Source organism: Diuraphis noxia, unplaced genomic scaffold (assembly GCF_037042655.1).
Source record: "Diuraphis noxia isolate RWA-SAM2 unplaced genomic scaffold, SU_Dnox_SAM2 contig0002, whole genome shotgun sequence".
NCBI classification, from domain to species: domain Eukaryota; kingdom Metazoa; phylum Arthropoda; class Insecta; order Hemiptera; family Aphididae; genus Diuraphis; species Diuraphis noxia.
In genome coordinates, this window is record NW_028301712.1 from 75,102,977 (window position 1) to 75,125,588 (window position 22,612).

A 22,612-nucleotide genomic window follows, 5' to 3' on the forward strand; every position below is an offset into this window, starting at 1 on the left:
AAATTTATAGAACAATAGTCTGATCATTCTAGTTGTATTTATTATATGATTTTGCCATTTAAGGTTAGCATCTATAGTAATACCTAGATATTTTACTTGTTGTACTGAAGAAATAGAAGTGCAATTACACTTATTCATTATTGTCATTACTAATAGCAGTTACTGTATTTTTATTAAATTCATGACAATTTATGAGGTGCGTCTTAATATAATTATTTCCAGTGGGTGACAAATTATTTATGCTAAAGTTCATAAAGCCAGTTTTTGTTAAATTAAGTTCTAGGAGGATATTATCAAACCATGTTTTGACGATACTTAATACATGAGTAGATTTACTATGAATACTATTTTTATTTATGTCATCTATAGTAATTGAAGTGTCATCAACCAAACTGAAAATTGAAAACTTAACAATAATTATTGTTATTCTTTGATAAAATCAAACAAATATTTTTTGATTATCCATATTTCTCTATATTCTATATTGTATTATATTATATCATTGTTATATTTATTCATATTTCTATCTATAAATAACATTGCCGTAATAACGACAATTGTTTATAATACTTTGGAGGTTTTAAATATTTATTTCATAACATTATTTCTTTATATACCTAGTTGGTTTCACTAGATACAAATTCAAGTAAAAAATAACTCATATTTATTAAACTTATAGAGCGTTTAACAACACAGAATAGTCCAATAGTTGAACAACAATTATCATTCTTGTGCCTTTCATTTACACCAGCCGAATGTAATGGAAATTAGCATCAAATTAATAAAGACTTACGCTCGCCAGAAGTTAATTTTGACAAATTTTTGAATTTTGTCAAATGTAAGGCTCAAAATATATTAGAATACACAAAAATAAAATATTTGTTTTATATTCATAAAACTGTTATAAATAAATTCATATTTTTTTATATACGTACTCAGACATTAGTTAAGAATAAAGGAAGATTAAAATATTTCTATTCATGGACATTCGCGTAGGACAAATAATATAATATTGAGAATTTTCATTCCCTGAAGTATAAAAAGGAACCTTTATTGGTACCTTGAGAATCAAATTTTTAATCAAAACATCGTCAATCTGGACAATTTCAGGTGAGAATCAATTTTTTCAATCAATGAAATATTTATTCTAAATCACTTTTAATTTATAAATTGGAGTTCTAATAAATATATTTGATGGAATTCAGATATATTGACTCAATTGAACAAAAAACATCAAATTACTGTCAGAAAATTAAACATTAACTCCACGAATATCAGACAAAGGCCGTTAATAGAATCTCTAACATTCATTAGTGCGCTACAATAAAACTACGTTTTGTAAGTCAACATTCTGTTCTTTCTTTTGATTTTCCCTAAAACCACGGAGTAATATTAGTATATGCTTTTTTTTTTGTCTATTATCACGTTTTGGGACAATAAAAGTGCTTCGATTTTCGACTTCAGTGCCTCGTTTGATCAGGAAATGAATCTAGTAGGTACTTTATGGGGTGAAAAGTAAAAAATTTCCAATATGTTTCTTAATAATTGGGATAAACAAAATAAAAATGAAGAAAAAAAAACGAAAATTTTTACACACAATCAATTTTTGACAAAATCGATTTTGGTTTTTGAAGTAACTTTAAAACAAATGACCATAGATACATGAAATTTCACCGAATGTTTGTGTAGAATATTTTATCCACCATGCAATTTTCAAAAAATTTCGACTTAAGTTGAACTATTTATAAGCATATGAAAAGCTTGAAAATTTAATACAAGGCTCCTAACATATTTTCACAATAGCAGTTGTATAATAAAAAAATACATAGTCTCAATTTTTTTTACTAGCATTCAAAGTTTGAATTATGACAACATATGTAAAAATCATGAAAATTCGCAAATTATTTTAAGCTAGAAATTCATAAAACATTTCTTTTTAAATCTAAGATATGAAATTTTTTAATAATTTATGATATATCCTAGACAGAAAAACCGCCTCCACTCAGAATCGTTTTTCGTATACAATAATTTGATGTCATTGGATTCAAATTTAATTTCATCCATTACAGTAACCTACTTGTAACCTATTATACTGCAGCATAGCGATATTCACTTTCCCGCTTTTTTTTGTGTCAGTGTACACTGTACACGATGAGTTGTAGAAATAGTACCTACTTCGATTTTCAACTTCAATAGCTTTTCCGGTTGAAAAGCGAATCTTGTTGGTGCGTTGGGGAGGTCAAATTTTCAAATTTTTAAATTCCCAGTAGTTTTCAAAATCACTGTGAAAAAAAAAATTAAGAAAAACTGGAATTTTTACGCAAAATAAATTTTTGAGAAAATCGATTTTAGATATTGGTGTCAATCTAAAACAAATTACTGTAGATACATGAAATTTTCACTGAATGTTTATAATGGAATTTTAAAGACTTGATAATATTTTAAATCTTTTGTAGTTATTTATAGAAATTTTTTTTTTCGATTTTTTTAGTTTTTTTTTTTTATAAATTACAACAAAATTGTATTAGGAATTATTTATTTTATTTCTTTTAACTTTTAACAAAAATTATATTCCAATCAGTGCCTATTTGATAAATAATAATAATATACATATTACATATTATATCTAAGTATAAATTGCATTTGCTTTTAGACTAAACATTCATAATAATATGTATTTGATTTACAGAAAAAAATTATTTATTTTAGAATTGCATTCGTTATTATAGCTCCGGCTTTAAACTTTTTTTCGAATCAGCAATTTTGGTATGATACCCCATCCCATCAGATTTCGCTTAAGTCAGCCATGACCATGGTTACTGGTTATGATATGTTGATGTCCAATCCTATGTTTAATAATATCACAGAACAATTTTACTACTCATGAAAATGAATAGGTACCTAACTATATTTTTGTAACGCGGTGAAAAGTTTAGTAAACAGTTGTTCGATACCTATTAAATTAAAGTTATGTAAACATTTAACAAATAGTAATGATGTTTATTATTTGACCACTCTGCAAAACAGTTCTGAACTTAAACATAACAATAATAAAAATTTTAATTTGACTGATTTTTGTTTATAATTTTTAGGGTACTTTTGAAAATGGCTATGTAGGTAATGATTATTGAGGGATCGTGATGGTGGTGTCAGAAAATAAGTTGCTGGAAGGAAAAGGGTTTAAGAGTCTTATTTGGCAGAATTTATGTGTAGAATATGTCTCAGAAAAAATTATGCATTTGAAACTATACTAAAAGATATTTCTGAGTTCTGGCCTTCTTTGTAAATTTATATCATTTTTTTTTTAAATTCATAATTATAATACATTTTTTAAATTTTTTTATTGTATTATAATACATTTTATTTATGGCGGAACGATAACAAACAAAAGTGGAGGGGAGATAAATTGTATACAGTGTACTGGCGGGGCGATAACAAACAAGTACCATTTTTAGTACCCACATTATAGCTATACGCCTATACTACTATTACTAGTTACTACTATAGATATAGGTTAAAGCCTATAACTTAATACTTAAACTTTAAAAGTTTAAAGGTATACTCGTATACTTACAATATGATTTTAAGACATTAAGATTTATGTTATTTTATTGTGATACAGGATACTGCATACTTAAGTACCTTCGTCTGTCAGCTTAAACCGTATTACACTACCTATTACTATAAATAATAAAATGACTTAAAAAGGTGTCAGTAATCAGCATACTTTTACTTTCTCTCTCTAGGTCTAGCCCACCCCCAACATAGACAAAGCTAATTTAAGCAGAATCATTTTTTTTACGTTTATGAGTAATCTTAGAATAAAATCACCCTTTACAAAATCGACAGAGAATAATATTTTTAAGGTAATGTTATATCGGTTTGTCTAAATATTTTCACAAAATTTAAGCATCATTTAAATTTACAATTTTTTTTTTTTTCTATGAAAGTCGAATCCAAATCAATTTATAGACGACAATATTGATTCCACGTAAATGCGTTTGGTCTATATTACTTACTCGTGGGACAGAGAGAGAAAACAGATTATTCACAGGCTGCTAACATCCTCAAAAAGTTCAAGACAGTGGAATACGTTATAATTAGACAACTGATCTATGATACTCTTATGAGTCTGATGTACAATTTATGAGAATCTTGTTGCCTGTTGGTGTAGTGAGTGATCTCAAACAATTTATTTACATATTTTCAAAAAATAAAGATATTAATCGATAAACATTTTTTTATCATGTTTTTTCTTTATTTTATTTGGCCATACTGATTAACCTGATTAAAGTGATTACTGATAAAAGACGCCACATAAAATGTTCACAAATGTTCAGCTTTTTCTTGTCATTACTTACTAGTTAATAGTTATTACTATTTGAACTTTTATGTCATTTTTATTTTTGATCTCAAATTTTTAAATCATTGAACGTTTGTATATATTTGTTAAATATTTTGTTCTACGTCATTTTTAAAAATGAAGGATGAACAGAATGATAATAACGAACCAGAAAACTCTCGAATATTCGTATTGTATGACAAAAATCACCCAGTATCTGAAAATGAGTTTAAAGAAATGTTTGGACATTTTGGTGATGTAAAAAATATTTATATTGTAAAAGACCGCAACAGTGACAGTGTGAAAGGTAATGTTTGATCTTACTTATTTTATATTGCTATTGTGTGATTGCTTTAAAAACTAGTAAATACCAATACAATTTATTATGTTATTAAAATACAATGTTTAATTTTTTCTGGTCTAATTTAAATTGATTTCATTCTTTCCTTATGCATTTTTATTTAAAAGTTTAAAAATTACATTAACACTTAATCAATATATGATTTTTAAATTCTTATTACAGACTTTTTATTGATTTATAATTATCAACTTAGTTAAAACATGATGGTTAATTTTTTAGGAGTTGCATACATAAAATATTCAAAAGCATCAGAAGCTTTTAAAGCTATTGAAGCAATGAATGGACATAGAATAGAATCATCAAATCGTCGTATGAAAGTCTTAATGGCCACCAGGTACTTTATAAATACACAATATTAATACAATATTCAGGTTACTCATTCTTAATCAAAGCTAAAATAATATTTAATTATAATACCTAATAAAAATTATCTTTATTTGTATCTAGATTTAGATAATATTAATATTAAATTTTACACAATTTATAAATTTTACATGTTATTAATCAATAGTCCTGGTCATATAAGGAGCAATTCAGAAATGGAATATAATAGACTATTTGTATTTGTACCAAAAACTGATAAGGAATCAGATTTAGAAAATATTTTTAGTCAATTTGGTGAAATATCCAAAGTTCATATTGTTACGAATAAAGATACGGGAGAATCAAAAGGAATAGCTTTTATAACTTATTCAAAGTAAGAACCATTATTTATAAAAGTAAAATATTTTATACTTAAATTAAGAGAGTAGTTTGTAATTAGTTTGATTTTCTAGGGCTTCATCTGCTGCTTTAGCTATTGAAGAATGTGGACCAAACTACAAAGCTGTTTTTGCTAAGCCTAAACATGATGATGGACCATCTGTATATCCTTCGTCTTATCCTAGACATATTGATTCTAAAAGTAACTAAATATAAATGTTTAATATATTATGGTATTTAAAGTATATAATTCTATTTATGATAAGTTTAATCAATATTTTTTATGGATACAATACGGTCATCTATACAACTTTTTTTATTTGATTAACTTCAAATAAGTACCCTCTGCTAAGTAACAAAAACTGATCTTATTATTATTAAAGTTAATTAAGATATTATATATATATATATTTGTATATTAAAAATTGATAAATTGTAACAGATATACATTCATTGAATTTACCAATGTAAACATTAAGATGATATAAAATGATGAAATAAATACAATTAATGAATTAAAAAATTTACAAGTGGCCTTATAGTGTTTTACATTATTGAAATAAATGTTCTTGCTGTTTGAACTGCTACAATTATTTAAAACAATTAAGACATACATAACTTTATATTTCTTAATATTCTTGTAAGATAATTTGTCAATAATTTATTCTATAAATCAGAAACCTGTTATATTTGTTTTAGTGAAAATTTTTTGATTAACAAACAAAAAATAATTTTTTATTATAGATCCAACTAGTAGTTATTCACTGCTTGCTCCTCCATCACATCAACACCGAGATGAACCTAGTGTATTAACTGCTTATACTTCATCAATTGTCTCATATAATGAACTTTTTAAAATTATGAATATTGCTCCTGAATTGGAATTAGTTAAGGAAATATCAAGACAGGTAATATACACACATATAAATAATTATAATATATATATTATCATTTGTTTAGTATGCTACTTATAAATAAATAATTATTTCATTTTAATAAAGATCTTACATAATAGTATATTAAATTAGCATCATATCATCAAATTATTTGACAGTGAAATAATACTATATTATTTTTATTTTCAATTTCAATTGCAACTGTAAAAACTTTTTATTTGAATTTTATAACATTATAATAGACTTAACTTAAATTCTTGATGACACAATTTTTTTTTGTTCTTGCACATATGCTATAATTAAAAGTAGGTAATCCTTTTAAAATAACATTTCTTTGTATTATCAATAACTGAAATTTATGGAAAATAGAACAGTATAATATCATGGGAAAACTTTGTTGGTTAATTATTATTGTAAATAAATTGATACTGCTTATTAATATTCATTATTTATGAGATGAGTTTTGATTATTATTAAACAAATTTGACTTTAAGTTATTAAAAACAAATGTAGGTAGCGTATTTAACAAGTGTTGACATTTGCTATTTATACACTACATTTTATTTTTATATATTTTTAAAATAGCAAATGTACGATAAGAAGGTATATCAAGTTATTTATAATAGTATTGCAGCGGCTGAACATGCTGTTAATCGAATTAATGGATTTGAATACCCACCGGGTCATCCAATAATACTGGAATTCAGTAGTTCTTCTATGTACGATTATTTATAATTGATTATAGTATAATGGTATATTATTAACTTATTAGTAATATGTTTATAGATCTATCTCATCAGCGGTAAATCCTATAGCAAATAAAATTTCAAAAGATATAGAAGTTCTCTCTAGTACTGTCTCAAAAGCATTAGCCGTGATTAAAAATGCTAGTATAACATCTGGTAAAAAAAATAAATAACCATAGTTTATTTGTTTATATTGATTTTTCATAATTTTAAACATTTTATTTAGCTTCTTTATGTTTGGCGGATGATTATAGTTCATCATTAGCGGCGAAAAGAGGAAATGAAAAAGTTCTTATGCCATCATCAGATAATAATTCATTCAGGTATCAAATTATTTTCAATCTCATATTTGTTATTAGTTATTACCATACAATTAGTATATATTTTAAAATCATATCCAATTTATGTAAAATATACCTTTTTTATTTTATCTACATTTATGTATGTTATGTTATAGATTATTTTTTGTATGCAAACCAATTATTCCTCCAATGCGCTTGTTAGAAGATACTTTTAAAATGTTCAAAGGCTTAAGAAATATTAATGTCATTGATGGCAAGAATTATGGTTATGTGACTTATGATAATTTGGAAAGTGCAACACAAGCTATTAACGTAATGTTGCTAAGACATAGAGCATTAATGTTTTAAAAATTTGTTTTCATATTATAATTTAATATTTTTAGTGTTTAAATGATCATAAAGTATACAACAGTCGTCTAAAAGTAATGGAAGCTGAACCCAGAGAACCAAATCGTAAACGTATGAAACCTGATACAATGTGAATACAAGAAGTAAAATAAGTAAGTACATGCAATAAAGTTAATTAATTGTGTGGAATCCATCTTTATGTTTATAAATTAAAATTATGGACATATATTAAATGTAGTTTACTATATTATTCATTATTCATTTAACCATTTAAGTTATTTACTAGAACAGCGCGTCTCCAACCTTTTTTTTTTTCATCTATATATACTAATATAAAGAGGAAAGATTTGTATTTTTGTAATGTTTGTAACAAATAAACTCAAAAATAACTGGTCCAATTTTAAAAAATTCTTTCACCATTAAAATTCTACGCTATCCCTGAGTAGCTAGACTATATTTTATTACTAGATAAAATTAGGGTCACTACTAAAACTTCTATAACATAACCCAATCATTAAAAAATTGGTTATAAAATGTCTTTTATTGCATGCACTACAAAAACTATTAATTATACATCAAAAAAATGTTCTACTAGATTATAGAACATATCAATTTTTACCAAAAACTCTGCGATAACTTATGTTCAACTATTGTAGTTATGTCACTATAACTATTTTTTTACATTTTAAAAGTTGATAGAAATATCAACCAAATTCAGACCATGTTATCCATACCTTTGTATGAATCATTATAAAATAAATTATTTCGTATTCAAGACTATTTCAATACCTTAAGATTACATTTTGACTAATTCAAATCAAATATCTTATTCAAAAAATGTTTATCTCAACAAAATACTAATATGAAAATAAATTTTGTTGCACCATTGTGGGCCCACAGCTCACAATACAGGGCAGCAGCTGAAGAGAACGCTACACCTACATGTGTTGTCTTCGTCTTACAAGTGGGTAACATAGGAAATTTTACGCACAGCAGATCACATTTAGCTCTGTTACTTTAAAATTTAGAGTGAGTTGACCTCTTATATAAATTAAAGGTAGTATAATTATGGAGGGCTTCTCATAGGCTTTTTATTATATTTTTATTTTAAAGCGAGTTATGAGTATTTTAAGATATACAAACAATTTACAAGTTTAAAATACTAATAACTTGCTTTAAAATTAAAATAGGTATAATAAAAAGCCTATTACCTTTAATTTTTATAACAAGTCAACTCACTCTAAATTTTAAGCTAACTGAGCTAAACGTGATCTGCTGTGTGTAAAATTCATTATATTACACACTTGTAAGACGGAGACAACACATGCGGATGTAGCGTCCTCTTAACAATAATCATCAACTATCTCGTGGCCAGACAGCTTGCTCACATTCCACATATCTCGATGTTACCCACAGATTCGCCTATATCTTTTAAAAGGTTATTGTTTCCTGTACAGATATTGTTTGCCCTTATAATAAATAAATCTCAGGGATAAACTTTTTTGATGGTTGTCACTGATCTAAGAAAATAATGCTTTTCTCATGGATAATTATATGTTACTATAAAATATCAGTTTGGTGGTCCAAAACATCCAAAACCAGACCATGGGCCATTTTTTGGAGATCTCTGTACTATAATAACATATTAAATGGGATGGGGTTGTTACAGTTATAGCGCGTGTTTTATGTAGGACGATGATTCATCCCTGAGTACTTGAGTGATTAACCACCCAGGAACCAGCGAAACTGGACCACCAAGCCCCCATTTCAGGATAACTTTAAATCAAAGAAACTTATTATTATAATATTAATGTAGTATATTATTATTTGATTAAAATTAAAAAAAAAAAGAATTATTTTTATTCATGTTTATTAGAAAATAATGTACAACTCAATTATCCATCAGCTTTGCATTTGTATTTTTGTTAACATAAACATCGATGATATCCTTGACCAATGACTACTCAACTTAAAATAATACATTTACCATTTCCCTTAAGAGAATGTAACACCTGTACTTGTTGTCTCAGCTTTATAAACGCCTAACATACCAAATTTACGCTCAGTAGTTCATGTCTTATTCCATTAGCTTAAAAATTAGAGTGAATAGGCCTGTTATGAAACTTGATAGTAGGAATATTATCTGTGTTTTATTAGAAGTTTTTTACAATAATTCAGTTTTTAAGTGAGTTATGCTTGTATAATAAATTGTAAAATAAAAATGCTCATTACTCACTTAAAAACTGAATTATTGTGAAAAAGCTTCCAACAAAACACAGATAATGTTCTTACCATCAAGTTTCATAATAGGTATATTTTTACTCTAATTTTTAAACTAACAGAATAAAACTTGGACCGCTGAGCATAAATTTGTTATGTTACTCATTTATAAGACTGAGACAATAAATTCTGTGTGGTCTCCTCTTAATGTAGTATTTAATTGTGGCATGTCTTAAACTTAAGAACTCCTAACAAATAGTTTATTGATTAGGTTACATACTGGATATTCTAGTAAACACAAAATATTATATCATATTTCAATAATATAACACTTAAATATTTATTTTTAAGTTAAAATTGCCCTTGAAAAATCACTTGTTATATACCAGCAATTCTTAACCTTTTGTAGACACCTACCCCCTATGAAATATTTTTTTAAATCACGGACCCCCTATCAATTTTTTGTCAAATACTTTTTTTTTACAAAACATCTCATGTTATCATAAAATTGTAATAATTATTTTATATTACAAATTATAGGAAGTAGGCATAGGTTTATCTCTTACAATATAAGATATATTTTATATGAAAAAAAAAATATATAATAATAATCCAAACATATTGTAATAATGCACTCATGTATTAACTTAATATGTTAGTTGTTATAGCTGCCACGGACCCCTGACATGAGTATCGTAGACCCCTAGGGGGCTGCAAACCACAAGTTAAGAATCGCTGTTGTATACAATGCCCTGACAATCAATAAAATGTTCACACATTTTTATATTGTTCAAAACATATAATATATTTTAATTAAAATTATATTAATACTGCAAAAATATTATATATTTATTTTTCACATATTATCTCATATTTATTGATAAACTATCTGTATAATATTAACCGAATTTATCTTTTTTTTATTGACAATACTTATACATATTATTCATAATATGTGTAGTATAGGTATGTGTAATTTAATAATTATACTCTATCTCGTATTAAAATATTTAAAATAAACTATAAACTATATAAATTATGTCAGATTGATTCAGGTGGTTTCAGTTAGATTACCTACAAATTTACATGTATAACATATATTTATATTACCTATTTGGTTATTATTTTTAAATTATAAAAATTATCTTTAGAGTGTTATGGCTGATCTGCTAAATTTTTTTAGCATCTGTCTTCATAGTATATAAGCATATTTTCATTTCATATTCAATTTTAAATCTAATTTAATTACTTCAAGAGTTATGTAAGTTTATTCCAACTGTGTACTAATAATATACTTAACTAATAATGATATACATCACTGCTGTAACCGTATAACTATATTTTCAAAACGCTTTTATTAGTCAAATTACAATTTGTTTCATTTATGATTTCAGGACAGTAAAAAAATCACAACAAAAACAAACGATTTATTAAACCCACTAAAACGACAACAGAAACTTGAGTTTGTCTATAATTATGAGACAAATATCATATAATCGACCGATTTCATGAACCACTACAAGATATTCAACAACTGTAACATACAGTCAACACAAAAAATACTTTAAACTAACTTACTTATTTTACAGTGTTATTTGTTCAAAAAGTTTTTAAAGCTGAGAACATCTATGTAATTTACATAGTTATAAGATTTTTAATGTTTTTATCATGGACAAACTACTTTTTAGCATAGTTAAATATGCTATTCAAATTGCTGGGTATATTTTAAGAATTATGAAAAGAAATTAAAATTTTTAAGATATATCTGGGTAAAGTCAGAGTATAATTAATTCATACAATGTATGATAGTATATTTAATAGATTATTATTTATTATTTTTAATAATTAACATAAACTATTTTGTACTAACATAAATATCAAGTACAAACAACAAGACTAACATCTTTGAAACATTGACATTTACCAGCTATATATTGCTTTTTATAAATATTTAATTAGGAATTGTATTAATTTTTTTAGTACAAACCAAAAAAGTATTTACATTTTTTTTCTCCAGACTTATAATTTGTATTTTAAATTTAACTAAAAACAAACTAAAAGTATTAACTAATCAGTATTGATTAAATATTTAAATTTTTAATATTTTTTTAAGTTCTTGGTCATTTTTTTATGTATTTATATTGAGAAATTTTTTACTTGCATTCCATTAAAGAATATGTACTATTAAATGTATAATAATATTTATAAATACTATGGATTAGGTTCAATAATTTTTTTTTTTAATATTGTGATATTGGATGTATTATTTAAATTAATTTTTTTTCATGTAATATTAGTAAAGATTAGAATTATTTAAAGCATTTGAGTAGGACACTATATTTTATTGGAGGATTTAGTGGTATAAATTATTTATTTCAACAAATTTTTCTATTTGAATTGTAAACTTAGTAGCTTATAGTTTATACATTCTGTAAGCACAATGTTGTTTTATTTGAAATTAGTAAATAATAATCTTAATTGTTGTGTTATTTATGCATCATTTTAGTTAGTATCTAAACAAAATTCCATGTGAAAAGTTTGATGAAAAGTTGATTTAAATATGATGTGCCCAACATATTATAATTATAACTTATAAATACTTTTTTTAAAACTAACAATTTTCTATTGGTATGTTTTTAAACAACTTTTGTATCATGTTTCACTTATATATGCTTTAATATTATCACATTATCTTCAACCATCGTATTATATGTAGAATATATATTTTTTAAACTGAAGAAAGTATTTTTAGTATTTTTATCCATATTTATGATTGTAACTTATATACTTATATAATAATTGAGAATTGAGAAAGCTTTAATATTTATGTTTATTTATCTTATATATCTTTCTTTAAAAATTATTTGGCCACTCAACATTTTGAGCATATGTATCTGTAAGACATTTCATTTCGTCGGTGTAATTAGAGATTTATTTTAGAAGTAGGTACTATAGTTCATTAGATTTTTTGAAATGTCTTATCAAACTTCACTTTATTACATCTCTTTCAACCATTAACCTGGAAAGGTAAAAAAGATCTAAAAACTAGGTATAAAAAAAAACTGAATAAACTATGTTATTCATTATTATTACTTAAATTGTGAAACATACTTCTTGGGTAAAAAGTACCTTTTGTATAATGTATCATCAGTTTTTTTTTTTTTTTATATATTTTTAATATCAAAATTATTTTTCATCTTAATAAATTAAATTAAATATTTTAGTTGGTATTTCCGTACCTAAACATAATTTGAATTTTGAACTTGGCTTTAAATATAGCATCTGTTTTGACTTTTCAGAATCCAAACACTAATTATTTGGTACCTCTAATTATACTTTTATTTTAATACTTTAATTATAATGATTAAAACTCAGAACCTAATGACCAATAATTTATGCCTACATTCGAATTTGACAAAATTATATGCACGAAAATTTGTTTAATCCATGATTGCTTTATGACTAATATAATTAAGCTATATTTTGTTCCATGAAGAATACTAGTTTATTAATGACTAAATAGAGGTATTTTTTTTTTTTATTTAACATTTTATTTAAAATCTATTCAACATAATTAGTGTAATGGCCACTAATGGGTAAATCCAATACAAGGTTAATAAAAGGAGGTAGCGTTTGTGGACAAGCACTGGACCAGGCACTTTTTAGGTATTATCTATTGTTTAGAAAAAATTTTTATTTTTATTTGAGTTGGTCTCTAGCCCACTGTCTCTTGAGTCTTCTGCGTACATTATCAGGAAGTGAGATGAAGGATAGTTGTTTGATCAATAGGTTACTATTTTGAGAGTTTAATTTTGAATGAAATTTAAAGTAGGTATAATATAATTTTGCTTGGGTAGGAATTTTTAAGTCTGTGAAAATTATTATTTGTGAAATACCAAGGAGAAGATGTTATTTATCATAAGCTGATGGATTGGGGTAAAAATTAAAAATGCATATTTTTATTTTTTAAAGTTGTAATTGTATGAAGAGCTATATCTAAAATATGCCGAAATGAAAATTAATTAAATACCTACATGATTTCGTGTAATATTTAAGCTCTATACCTATACCTAGATGTTTGATGATTTAATTTCGAAATAATTTTGAATAATAATGCAATGACTAGCATGCCTATGCAAGGAACCTATACTAACAATAATGTAATGCCTGAATATGCGTTTTATAAATGTTTACAAATTCGTAAAAATATATACAAATAGATATATGTTGAATAATAAATTGGCGTCATTTTAAAAAGAATGATTTAAATCGTGAACATTTCTTAGTATACTAAGATATATTAGGTATTTTAAATACGTATCTTACTCTCTAATATTGGCAGTGTGTGTGTAGGATAGTGATGGGATGTTGGCAGAGTGTGTTTTGGGCACCACTTATTTCCGTGACATTTCGCCGACTTTGCAGTTCACAATATTGCAGTTGTAGGTTATGCGGAGCCGAGCTTTGCAAAATATTATGCTCTCTTTGGCGCGTCAGAAATTTAAAACCGAAATTCGTTCATTTATTATCAGTTATATAATATAATTAATATATAACTTTCTTTATAAGACGTTTTTATTTTTCAACGAACCAAAATACCGGTCACAGAGTTATGCTGTAGTATCGCGTTTGAGTGCCTAAGTTATTAAGAGGACGCTACACCCGCATACGTTGTCTCCGTCTTACAAGTGCATAACATAGCAAATTTTATGCTCAGCAGATCACCTTTAGCGGCTTTAGCTCCGTCAGTTTAAAATTTAGAGTACATTGACCTCTTACAAAAATTAAAGGTAACATTATTATCGAGGGCACGACGTAGGCTTTTTATTATATTTTAATTTTAAAGGGAGTTATGTGTATTTTAAGATATACAAACAATTTACAATTTTAAAATACACATAACTCACTTTTAAATTAAAATATAATAAAAAGCCTACGTCATGCCCTCGATAATAATGTTACCTTTAATTTTTGTAAGAGGTCAATTTACTCTAAATTTTAAACTAACGGAGCTAAACGTGATCTGCTGAGCATAAAATTTGCCATGTTACGCACTTGTAAGACGGAGACAACATATGCGGGTGTAGCGTCCTCTTAAATCATAATAATATGTAGGTATTAATAACTATTATTTAGTAGGCAAGCACTTTAAGCACATGTGATTCTCAGTCAGTCTTTAGGTACTTTGTTCAACCAGAAGTGGCGATGTGGTTTAGCTAAATGGGAGTGATTTTGTTGGTAGGTACCTAATAGGTAACAATCTCCTCCACTCAGGCACGTAACTAGACATTTTTCTATAAGGGGGCCAATATTTTTTGGCCCCTTTCTGTTTTTTGTACCCAATTCCACTCATCTCCTTATCAGGCAATATCTGTAAAAAATATTACTACATTTCACAATGTATTGTCTGTATTAGTTAAGCGTTATATTTTTGTTATTTATTAATATAGGTATACAATATACATTAAACATCTTAAAAAACTATATTAGAACAAGTCGTCTATTTATATGATTCGCTGCTTAGTGCTAAGTCTCTAACTCGATAGATAATAATATTATATTGGGACATATCATTCTGTTAGGCATGTTTATTTTATTATACGATTACCGTATTGGTCCACTATTATATATAGTGTTGTCTGTAGTTGTGTTTATCAAATGTGCGTTCGATACCCGTATTTGGCATTCCTAGATTTCAATTTATTAATAGACGTCTTATTGTCTATCTTGTATTATTGACGAATATTTATAAAATTTCGGAATTTAATTTTTGTTATACGATCGTTAACTTTAGTATATTATGGAGTACCATATAATTTACAATTAGGATTTAACCGGCTTGGGACAATTATATTACACTTTAATATTTAAAAATAAAAATCAAGGGGGCCAGTCCGAGGCCACTGACATTTCTTAGTGGGCCAGGCCCCCTAAGGCCCCCCCCCCTTGGCGACGTGCCTGCCTCCACTGGTCAGCTGTTTTTATGCAAAAAATATATTTATAAATAAGTATGTAATAGTTTAATCATATATATATATAATTATATATATATATATAATTATATATATATATATATATATATAATTATTTTATTGTTCTGTGGTTTAATCAATTATACCACAGAACAATGGGTTATATAATATAATATAATGATTATACGCTTCAGATATCTTAAAAAAAATATATATCGTCTTTGTACGGTTATATTTTATAGATAAAAAGTGATATTTAATAATAAAATTAAAACACCATTCGCGTGGACGTTCTCGCAGAGTATATTGCCGGACCCTCAATGATTTGTATTGAAAATGTATTGTTTATTGCGGACTTCAGGTACATTGTTAGACTTGCATGAGTGTGCCAGTGTAGCCGTGTAGGTATATTAGTTATCTTTCTAATGTTAAGAGGACGCTACACCCGCATATGTTGTCTCCGTCTTCAAATGTAAAACATTGCGAAAATTGTCTTGCGCGGAATCCATTCAAGCTATAATCCAATCTAAGCAACCAATTTTTCTCACTATAAAGAGGGGAAATACCTTGGACGAATACAATGATAATGGGCGCAATCACGAAAATGTGCAAATAATTTTGTTGAATATAAATTATCAAATAGTAATTTTTATCAAAGCTTGGCAAGCCGGTCCAACAAGTATTTCTTAAAAAGCAATTTAAATACAGGTACCGAAAATACAGTTACAATTTTATTTTATAAGAGCGTTGAATTCTTTTTTAATGATTTTAGTTCTCGTGACGTAATTTAAAAAAATATTCATCATTGACAGTTAAAAAATTCCACTAGATAGGTATTACTTATTTCATCACTCAACTACACATTTAATTATGAAAATATTTACCTAGACATTTTAAATTTTCTATTTTTTCATTTTATTTTATGACCCGCATTGATCAAAATCTTAAAAATCTAAAAACTTCTTATAACGATTTAAAATTATTACTAGAATACAGAAGTCGTGTTTTTTATAAGAGTTTAAGTTCAAATTTGGATGACTGATCTAATTGGATATTTATACGAAAATATAATACCGTTTAGATATTAAAAAGAAATACTAATATTACAATTTTAAAATTTTCACTACTATTATGCTCGTTATTGTAGGTATATATGCGTTGCGGAAGCAATGCGAAAGCAGTTCCCGCGGCGTCGTCGGTTCAAACAGAAAAAAGAAAAAAAAAAGGTATATATATAATTATTTTCTATAAACGATGTCATTTTTAAAATATTTACCACTATTTTTAATAGGTATTATAGTATTATTATTATATTTAATAAAATATAATATTTTCTGATTATTTTGAAAAATACAAGCTAGATTAAATATGGTATCAGCCATCAGGAATCTCTTTGAAATTGAATATTTATCATTATTTTTATTTCTGCTATAAAACTAGAAATCTGTATCATCAGACACAAAAATAAAAATAAAAACAGTTCGTGGTAAAATTAATAGGGTAGAATTTAAGCTTGAGTATAATAATTTTAGTGTCCCTCCTGCCCCCCCCCCCCCATACAAGTCAAATACGCCACTGCACAATATTACTGATAGAAAAATGTATTTTCGAACAGTACCTATATTATACTGAATCCCGGAAAAAAGAACAACAGAAAAAAAGAACATTTTTTAAAAATTAAAAATAATATTATATTATCACACAAAAAAATTGATTTTCAATCAAAATATCCACTAAAAATCATCAAATACTCACTTTTAGTGCATATTTTAATAACTTTTAAGAGTTATTTTTTACAATTATAATATTTTGTAAGATCAGCTATAAATTTGATTTATACGCCTTTACAAATCTAAAATTTTACTTTGCATATTTTTGCATATTTCTATGTTTTTTATTTATGTGCATTATGCATATTTCTTATTATTATACATACATATATATGAGGTCAAGATTAATTACTATAGAAAGGAATTTCTATGGCTAAGAAAATGCATATACATATAAATAGAAAATAAGTATAAAATGTATATATTATTATAGTTTTTCTGCTGCCTGATAATAGTTAAATAGACATAGGACTCGTATATTTTGACTAGATTGGTTTTTAATAGAATTTAAATGCACACCAATTTTATTAGTTGAAATGGGACAGAGATTTTCGGTGTACAAAAATATATTCACCGCATTGTTTACATTTAAAAATTTATCAAAATTGAAAGATTTTTATTTGAGTATTATGTATACTATGTATAGGTATATTAAATAAATAAGGCATATTTCAGGGTTTTTAGATATATAAAATATATAATCATATTTCGGTAGGTTATTATAATTAATCGGTAACTATTATAATTTACTTATAGACTATAGTTAATAGTTATGTTGAAATTTCCATGTAATAAACTTCCATAAGACAGCATTTTTTGTCTAACGAAATATTTTGAAGAATCAAATCGAATTAAATTCAAATGTATTTGATACTATTTAACGAATTTCTCTAAAATGCAATTTTTTTTTTTGTTACCTATCAGAATTCATAAGATGAAACTATAGAAGTAATATTGTAATATATAATGTTTTATGGGTATAGATCTATAGTTCATACTCGACAGTCGACATAGATAAAATGCCAAATTGGCATAGAAAAACATATAAATATATAATATATCATATTTGATATTTGATATATATATATATGTTTTATATAAAACAATCATCTATAAAATTCAATACTAATTGTTATAATATTTTCTCATTATCGAATTGTATAAATTTTCTATTACGGATAATGTAACTAAATTATGGCTTAACAATAATGAGCAAGTACATCTATATTATATAGTATACCTTTTAATTTTTATATTTTTCTTACATAATATACAATATACTTTGTGGGTATAAATACTACGTGTTTTTCAATTGAAATAACAACCTTTATATTTTTATGTTTTAGATTTGTGTAGAAAGACAAGTATAGATTACTTTTGGTTAGTACAAAGTGTGCAACGTATTCCTTATGCGTATTATACATAAGTATAATTGTAGCATTCTAAAAATATTAAAAATACATGGGCTATAATTTATATTATAGAATTCTAATTTTGACAAAATTTGATATATTTTTAACGAAAATGACTATATTTTAGTTAAAAAATATAAATAATTGCAAAGTTAAACTTTTCGCCAATATGTGTATAATTATTGTATACCTATGTTATGCACAATGCACATCATAATATAGCTTTTAAAATATTTATACTAACGTTAAACTATTTATACAACGAACCTGTTAATACCGTTGGACTGTAGGTACATCGGAATTGACTAATAATAAGCTGTAAATAAACTAATAACTAATAAGTCTTAACGATACTATTTGATAGGTAATATTATAAAATATATGTGATTTTTTAACAAAAATTAAATCAACCTTGAGGTAATTTATAGTATTATATGAATAAAATCTATAAGCAATCCTTAGAAATAGCACACCATCACCCGCTCAGAATCGTTTTTCGTAACCAATGATTGATCATTGAATTCAAATTTAACACATCCATTACAGTGACCTATACAGCAATACTCTGCAATGACGATAAGTATGCACTCCGCCATTTCAACCTCTACAACTGTACAGCAGAGCAACTTCCCACGTTCTCAGACGTCTGTACAGACGTTTTGGAGCAGAGAGAGCGCAGCACCCTCAGCAACTCCACCAAAAATACTTTCCCAATAAATTGTACGTATATATCTTTATTTTAATATTATGCAACTATGAATAATTCTATGATTAGTATACCTGTACACAACGTAATAATTTTGATTCGAATTTGTCACGATAAGTCTCCGCGTAGGTTGGTATATAAAGATAACAAATTTTAAAAAATCATCGAGATTCCTTACTCGTATTAATTTCAACCCCCCCCCCCCCCCAACGGACCATCGTTAAATATTATATTATTATAATATATAATATTTTTTATGATACGCAAAACACGAGAGACAGTATATATAATTACATCACATATCTTGCGGAATCTCGCCCCCGCGTTATTTCTGACATATTTTGTTGTTGTTGTTATTATTATTTTTTTCGAAAGTTTGACTTTTAATAACGGTACGGGGACACAGAAGTGTGCAGCGTGTACGGTGGCCGTTGAATAATACTCGTGGGAGAGCAATAAACATTGTGCCCCGAGGTCGGTTATGCGTGCGTATTTCTGCGTTGGTTGTGACGTGAAGGAGTGCCGGCGCGGTGTGGCGGTGGTGTCGGCGTTGTGGTTGTGGAACTGGCGGGGTAGTGGTGTCGACGGATGTGGATGTGGAGGTGACGGTGATGGTGATGGTGACGTCGGCAAGGGAATGGTGGTGGTGATGGAGGTGGTGGTGGTGGTGGTGTTGGTGGTGGTGACTGTGCGGTCTAGCGCGGTGGCGGCGTTTGATAATTACACGGCACGACGACCAGCAGACGGGCCGAAAGCACGCTACCGTCGATGGCGCCCCGATCGATCGGACCACACACCGCACACACTTTTATATATATATATATATATATATATATACATATATATGCTCACGGTGGATAAGGTTTTTATAATATACATAATATATATATGTATTAGATGTATATATATATATATATTATGTATAATGTATATACTATAAGTGTATAGTGTATAGGTATTATACGTTTTTTTCTCGTCGTTTTTCGGTATATTATCGGTACCTATATAAATATAAAGCCAAAATATTACAAGGAAAAAATATATAATAATAATAAAAACGTCGCGCACGAATTATAATACACGTACCTGTATAATATCATTATATTATATTATTTTGTTTGGAAATATTTCTCGCTCACGCACGCATATGTATACCTATATAATATTATAATTGGTATCCCTCCAACGGCTCCAACTATATAATATATTAATGCAATACGAGGTCCATTTACTTGTGGCGTACAACATTATAATATAGCCAGTGCCCAGTAGGGCTGGGAATGTATTATGCCTCCAAAAAAAGCCAAAATAATTCCCTAAAAATAATGTTTTATATCCTAAAAATTCAAAACAATTCTCCTATAAGATGTTCTTTTTTAAAATTTTAAACAAAGTTTGAACCAAAATAAACAATGATAACTGAACTGCACAACTTCAAGTCTTTTCCGTTCTCTATTATCTAAAACAAAAATTCATATAATTGGCCGTCGCCACTCATGATTTCGAGTTTTACGTTGTATTACGGATATCCGTTCGAAAAATTACAATTAACGAATAAAAATATTTGATTACGTGAAAAACTATATTGTTAGCACGCGTTACAAAGTTAATTTTTAAGGAAAATTCCTACGACCTTACGACATTTTAAAAACAAAACTAGATATTAGCGTGACATACTGGTATGCCCAAAAAATTAAAAAAAAAATTTTAATTGTCAAAAAGTAATAATTTCTTATTCTGATTAAAAATACAATATAAAACGAGCATAGCGTAGCATCTATAATAGCTTCGAACAATTCAATGCTTATAACGAAATACCAGCCTCAATAATAATAATAATAATAATAATAATAAGATATGGCATGTCGTAATAATATATGACGACGTCATATATATTATTATTATAATGACGCGTGGACGACGGCGATGCGTATAATATCACATCGAAATGTATATATATGTATATATGTATATATGTATATATGTATATATGTGTGTGTGTGTGTGTGTGTGTGAGCAGGGCGCGTGAGTGAGTGTCCGCCGCGCGTCGTCGTCCCGTCGGCGACCGATTAGGCGAGAGGCGGCTAATAGCATCCCGCGAGTTTGGTGTTGCGCGCCGCGCTATATGTACCGCCGCCACCGACGTCGCGCGCGCGGTATAAATGGTATATAGTGCGGTGGCGGTGACGACGGCGGCTGCGGCAGAGGCGGTGGTGCCGACGGCGGCGGCGGTGTGTATACTGTATATATAGTGCACGCCGCGATGGGTCGCGTGCGGGGGACTACGGCGGCGAAAAGGAGAGGGTCTGTGTAAAAGCGCGCGCTTGTGTGTGGTGTCGGCGACTGTGGTGCTGCGGCGGGCGGTAGGGCGGTGGCGGACACAAATGCGCCGCTCGGAGCTGTCTGCTCTCCCTATACATTCCGCTTCGCTTATACCCTCGTCGGCCTGCCCATACCGTATACATACATATATATATATATATATATAATATTTTATGTATGTATATATATATAGGTATATATACACATTATACGCATATATACGCCTAGCTGCCGTCGCCGCCGCCTCCGCGCGCGCCGCACGATCGCCCGACCCAAGAAACGCTGTGGTGTCAGTTGGCGGCCACCGGCGTGTGAGCGCCGTGCCGACAATACGTAAGCCCGGAACCGTTACTGCGAACCTTATAATGCGACCCCGCGGCCGACGACGGTCATCTGCTGCACGACTATGATGCGACGTAATAATATTACTATATCATATGCATATTACAGGATTTTATCATTATATTATGAATAAAACATACATAAAAAATAATAATGTATGTGTAGTAATATTATTATATAAACAATATTGTCATATGGCGCGCTGTATATAAAAATGGTCTCAATATTTTTCAGCATCACATGGCATAGCATTTTAAGCCAGTTCTATGGTTTTCCAATGTGGCAGTGTCAAATATTTGCGGGGTTAATTTTCATATGATATATTTTGTTT

At 27.7% G+C, this 22,612-nt stretch overlaps 1 protein-coding gene across 4 annotated transcripts in view; it reads left to right on the forward strand.

Moving 5' to 3' along the window:
* Positions 1 to 4,319: 4,319 nt before the first annotated feature.
* Positions 4,320 to 22,612, forward strand: part of LOC107162823 (RNA-binding protein 45) — a 30,450-nt gene continuing 12,157 nt past the window's right edge. The window contains exons 1-12 of one of the 4 annotated variants that reach the window (XR_016190123.1): positions 4,321 to 4,649; positions 4,923 to 5,037; positions 5,215 to 5,400; positions 5,480 to 5,607; positions 6,150 to 6,313; positions 6,887 to 7,020; positions 7,088 to 7,203; positions 7,274 to 7,370; positions 7,505 to 7,661; positions 7,733 to 7,849; positions 17,037 to 17,115; positions 19,458 to 19,631. Coding sequence is in view for 3 of the 4 variants with exons in the window: in XM_015509903.2 (XP_015365389.1) it covers positions 4,481 to 4,649; positions 4,923 to 5,037; positions 5,215 to 5,400; positions 5,480 to 5,607; positions 6,150 to 6,313; positions 6,887 to 7,020; positions 7,088 to 7,203; positions 7,274 to 7,370; positions 7,505 to 7,661; positions 7,733 to 7,831 (1,365 nt within the window). In the remaining variant the exon portion in view is untranslated. Of the gene's footprint in view, positions 4,650 to 4,922; positions 5,038 to 5,214; positions 5,401 to 5,479; positions 5,608 to 6,149; positions 6,314 to 6,886; positions 7,021 to 7,087; positions 7,204 to 7,273; positions 7,371 to 7,504; positions 7,662 to 7,732; positions 7,851 to 10,576; positions 10,762 to 11,311; positions 12,593 to 17,036; positions 17,116 to 19,457; positions 19,632 to 22,612 lie in introns of those variants that run through there. The other 3 variants (XM_015509882.2, XM_015509870.2, XM_015509903.2) reach the window with 3 other exon arrangements.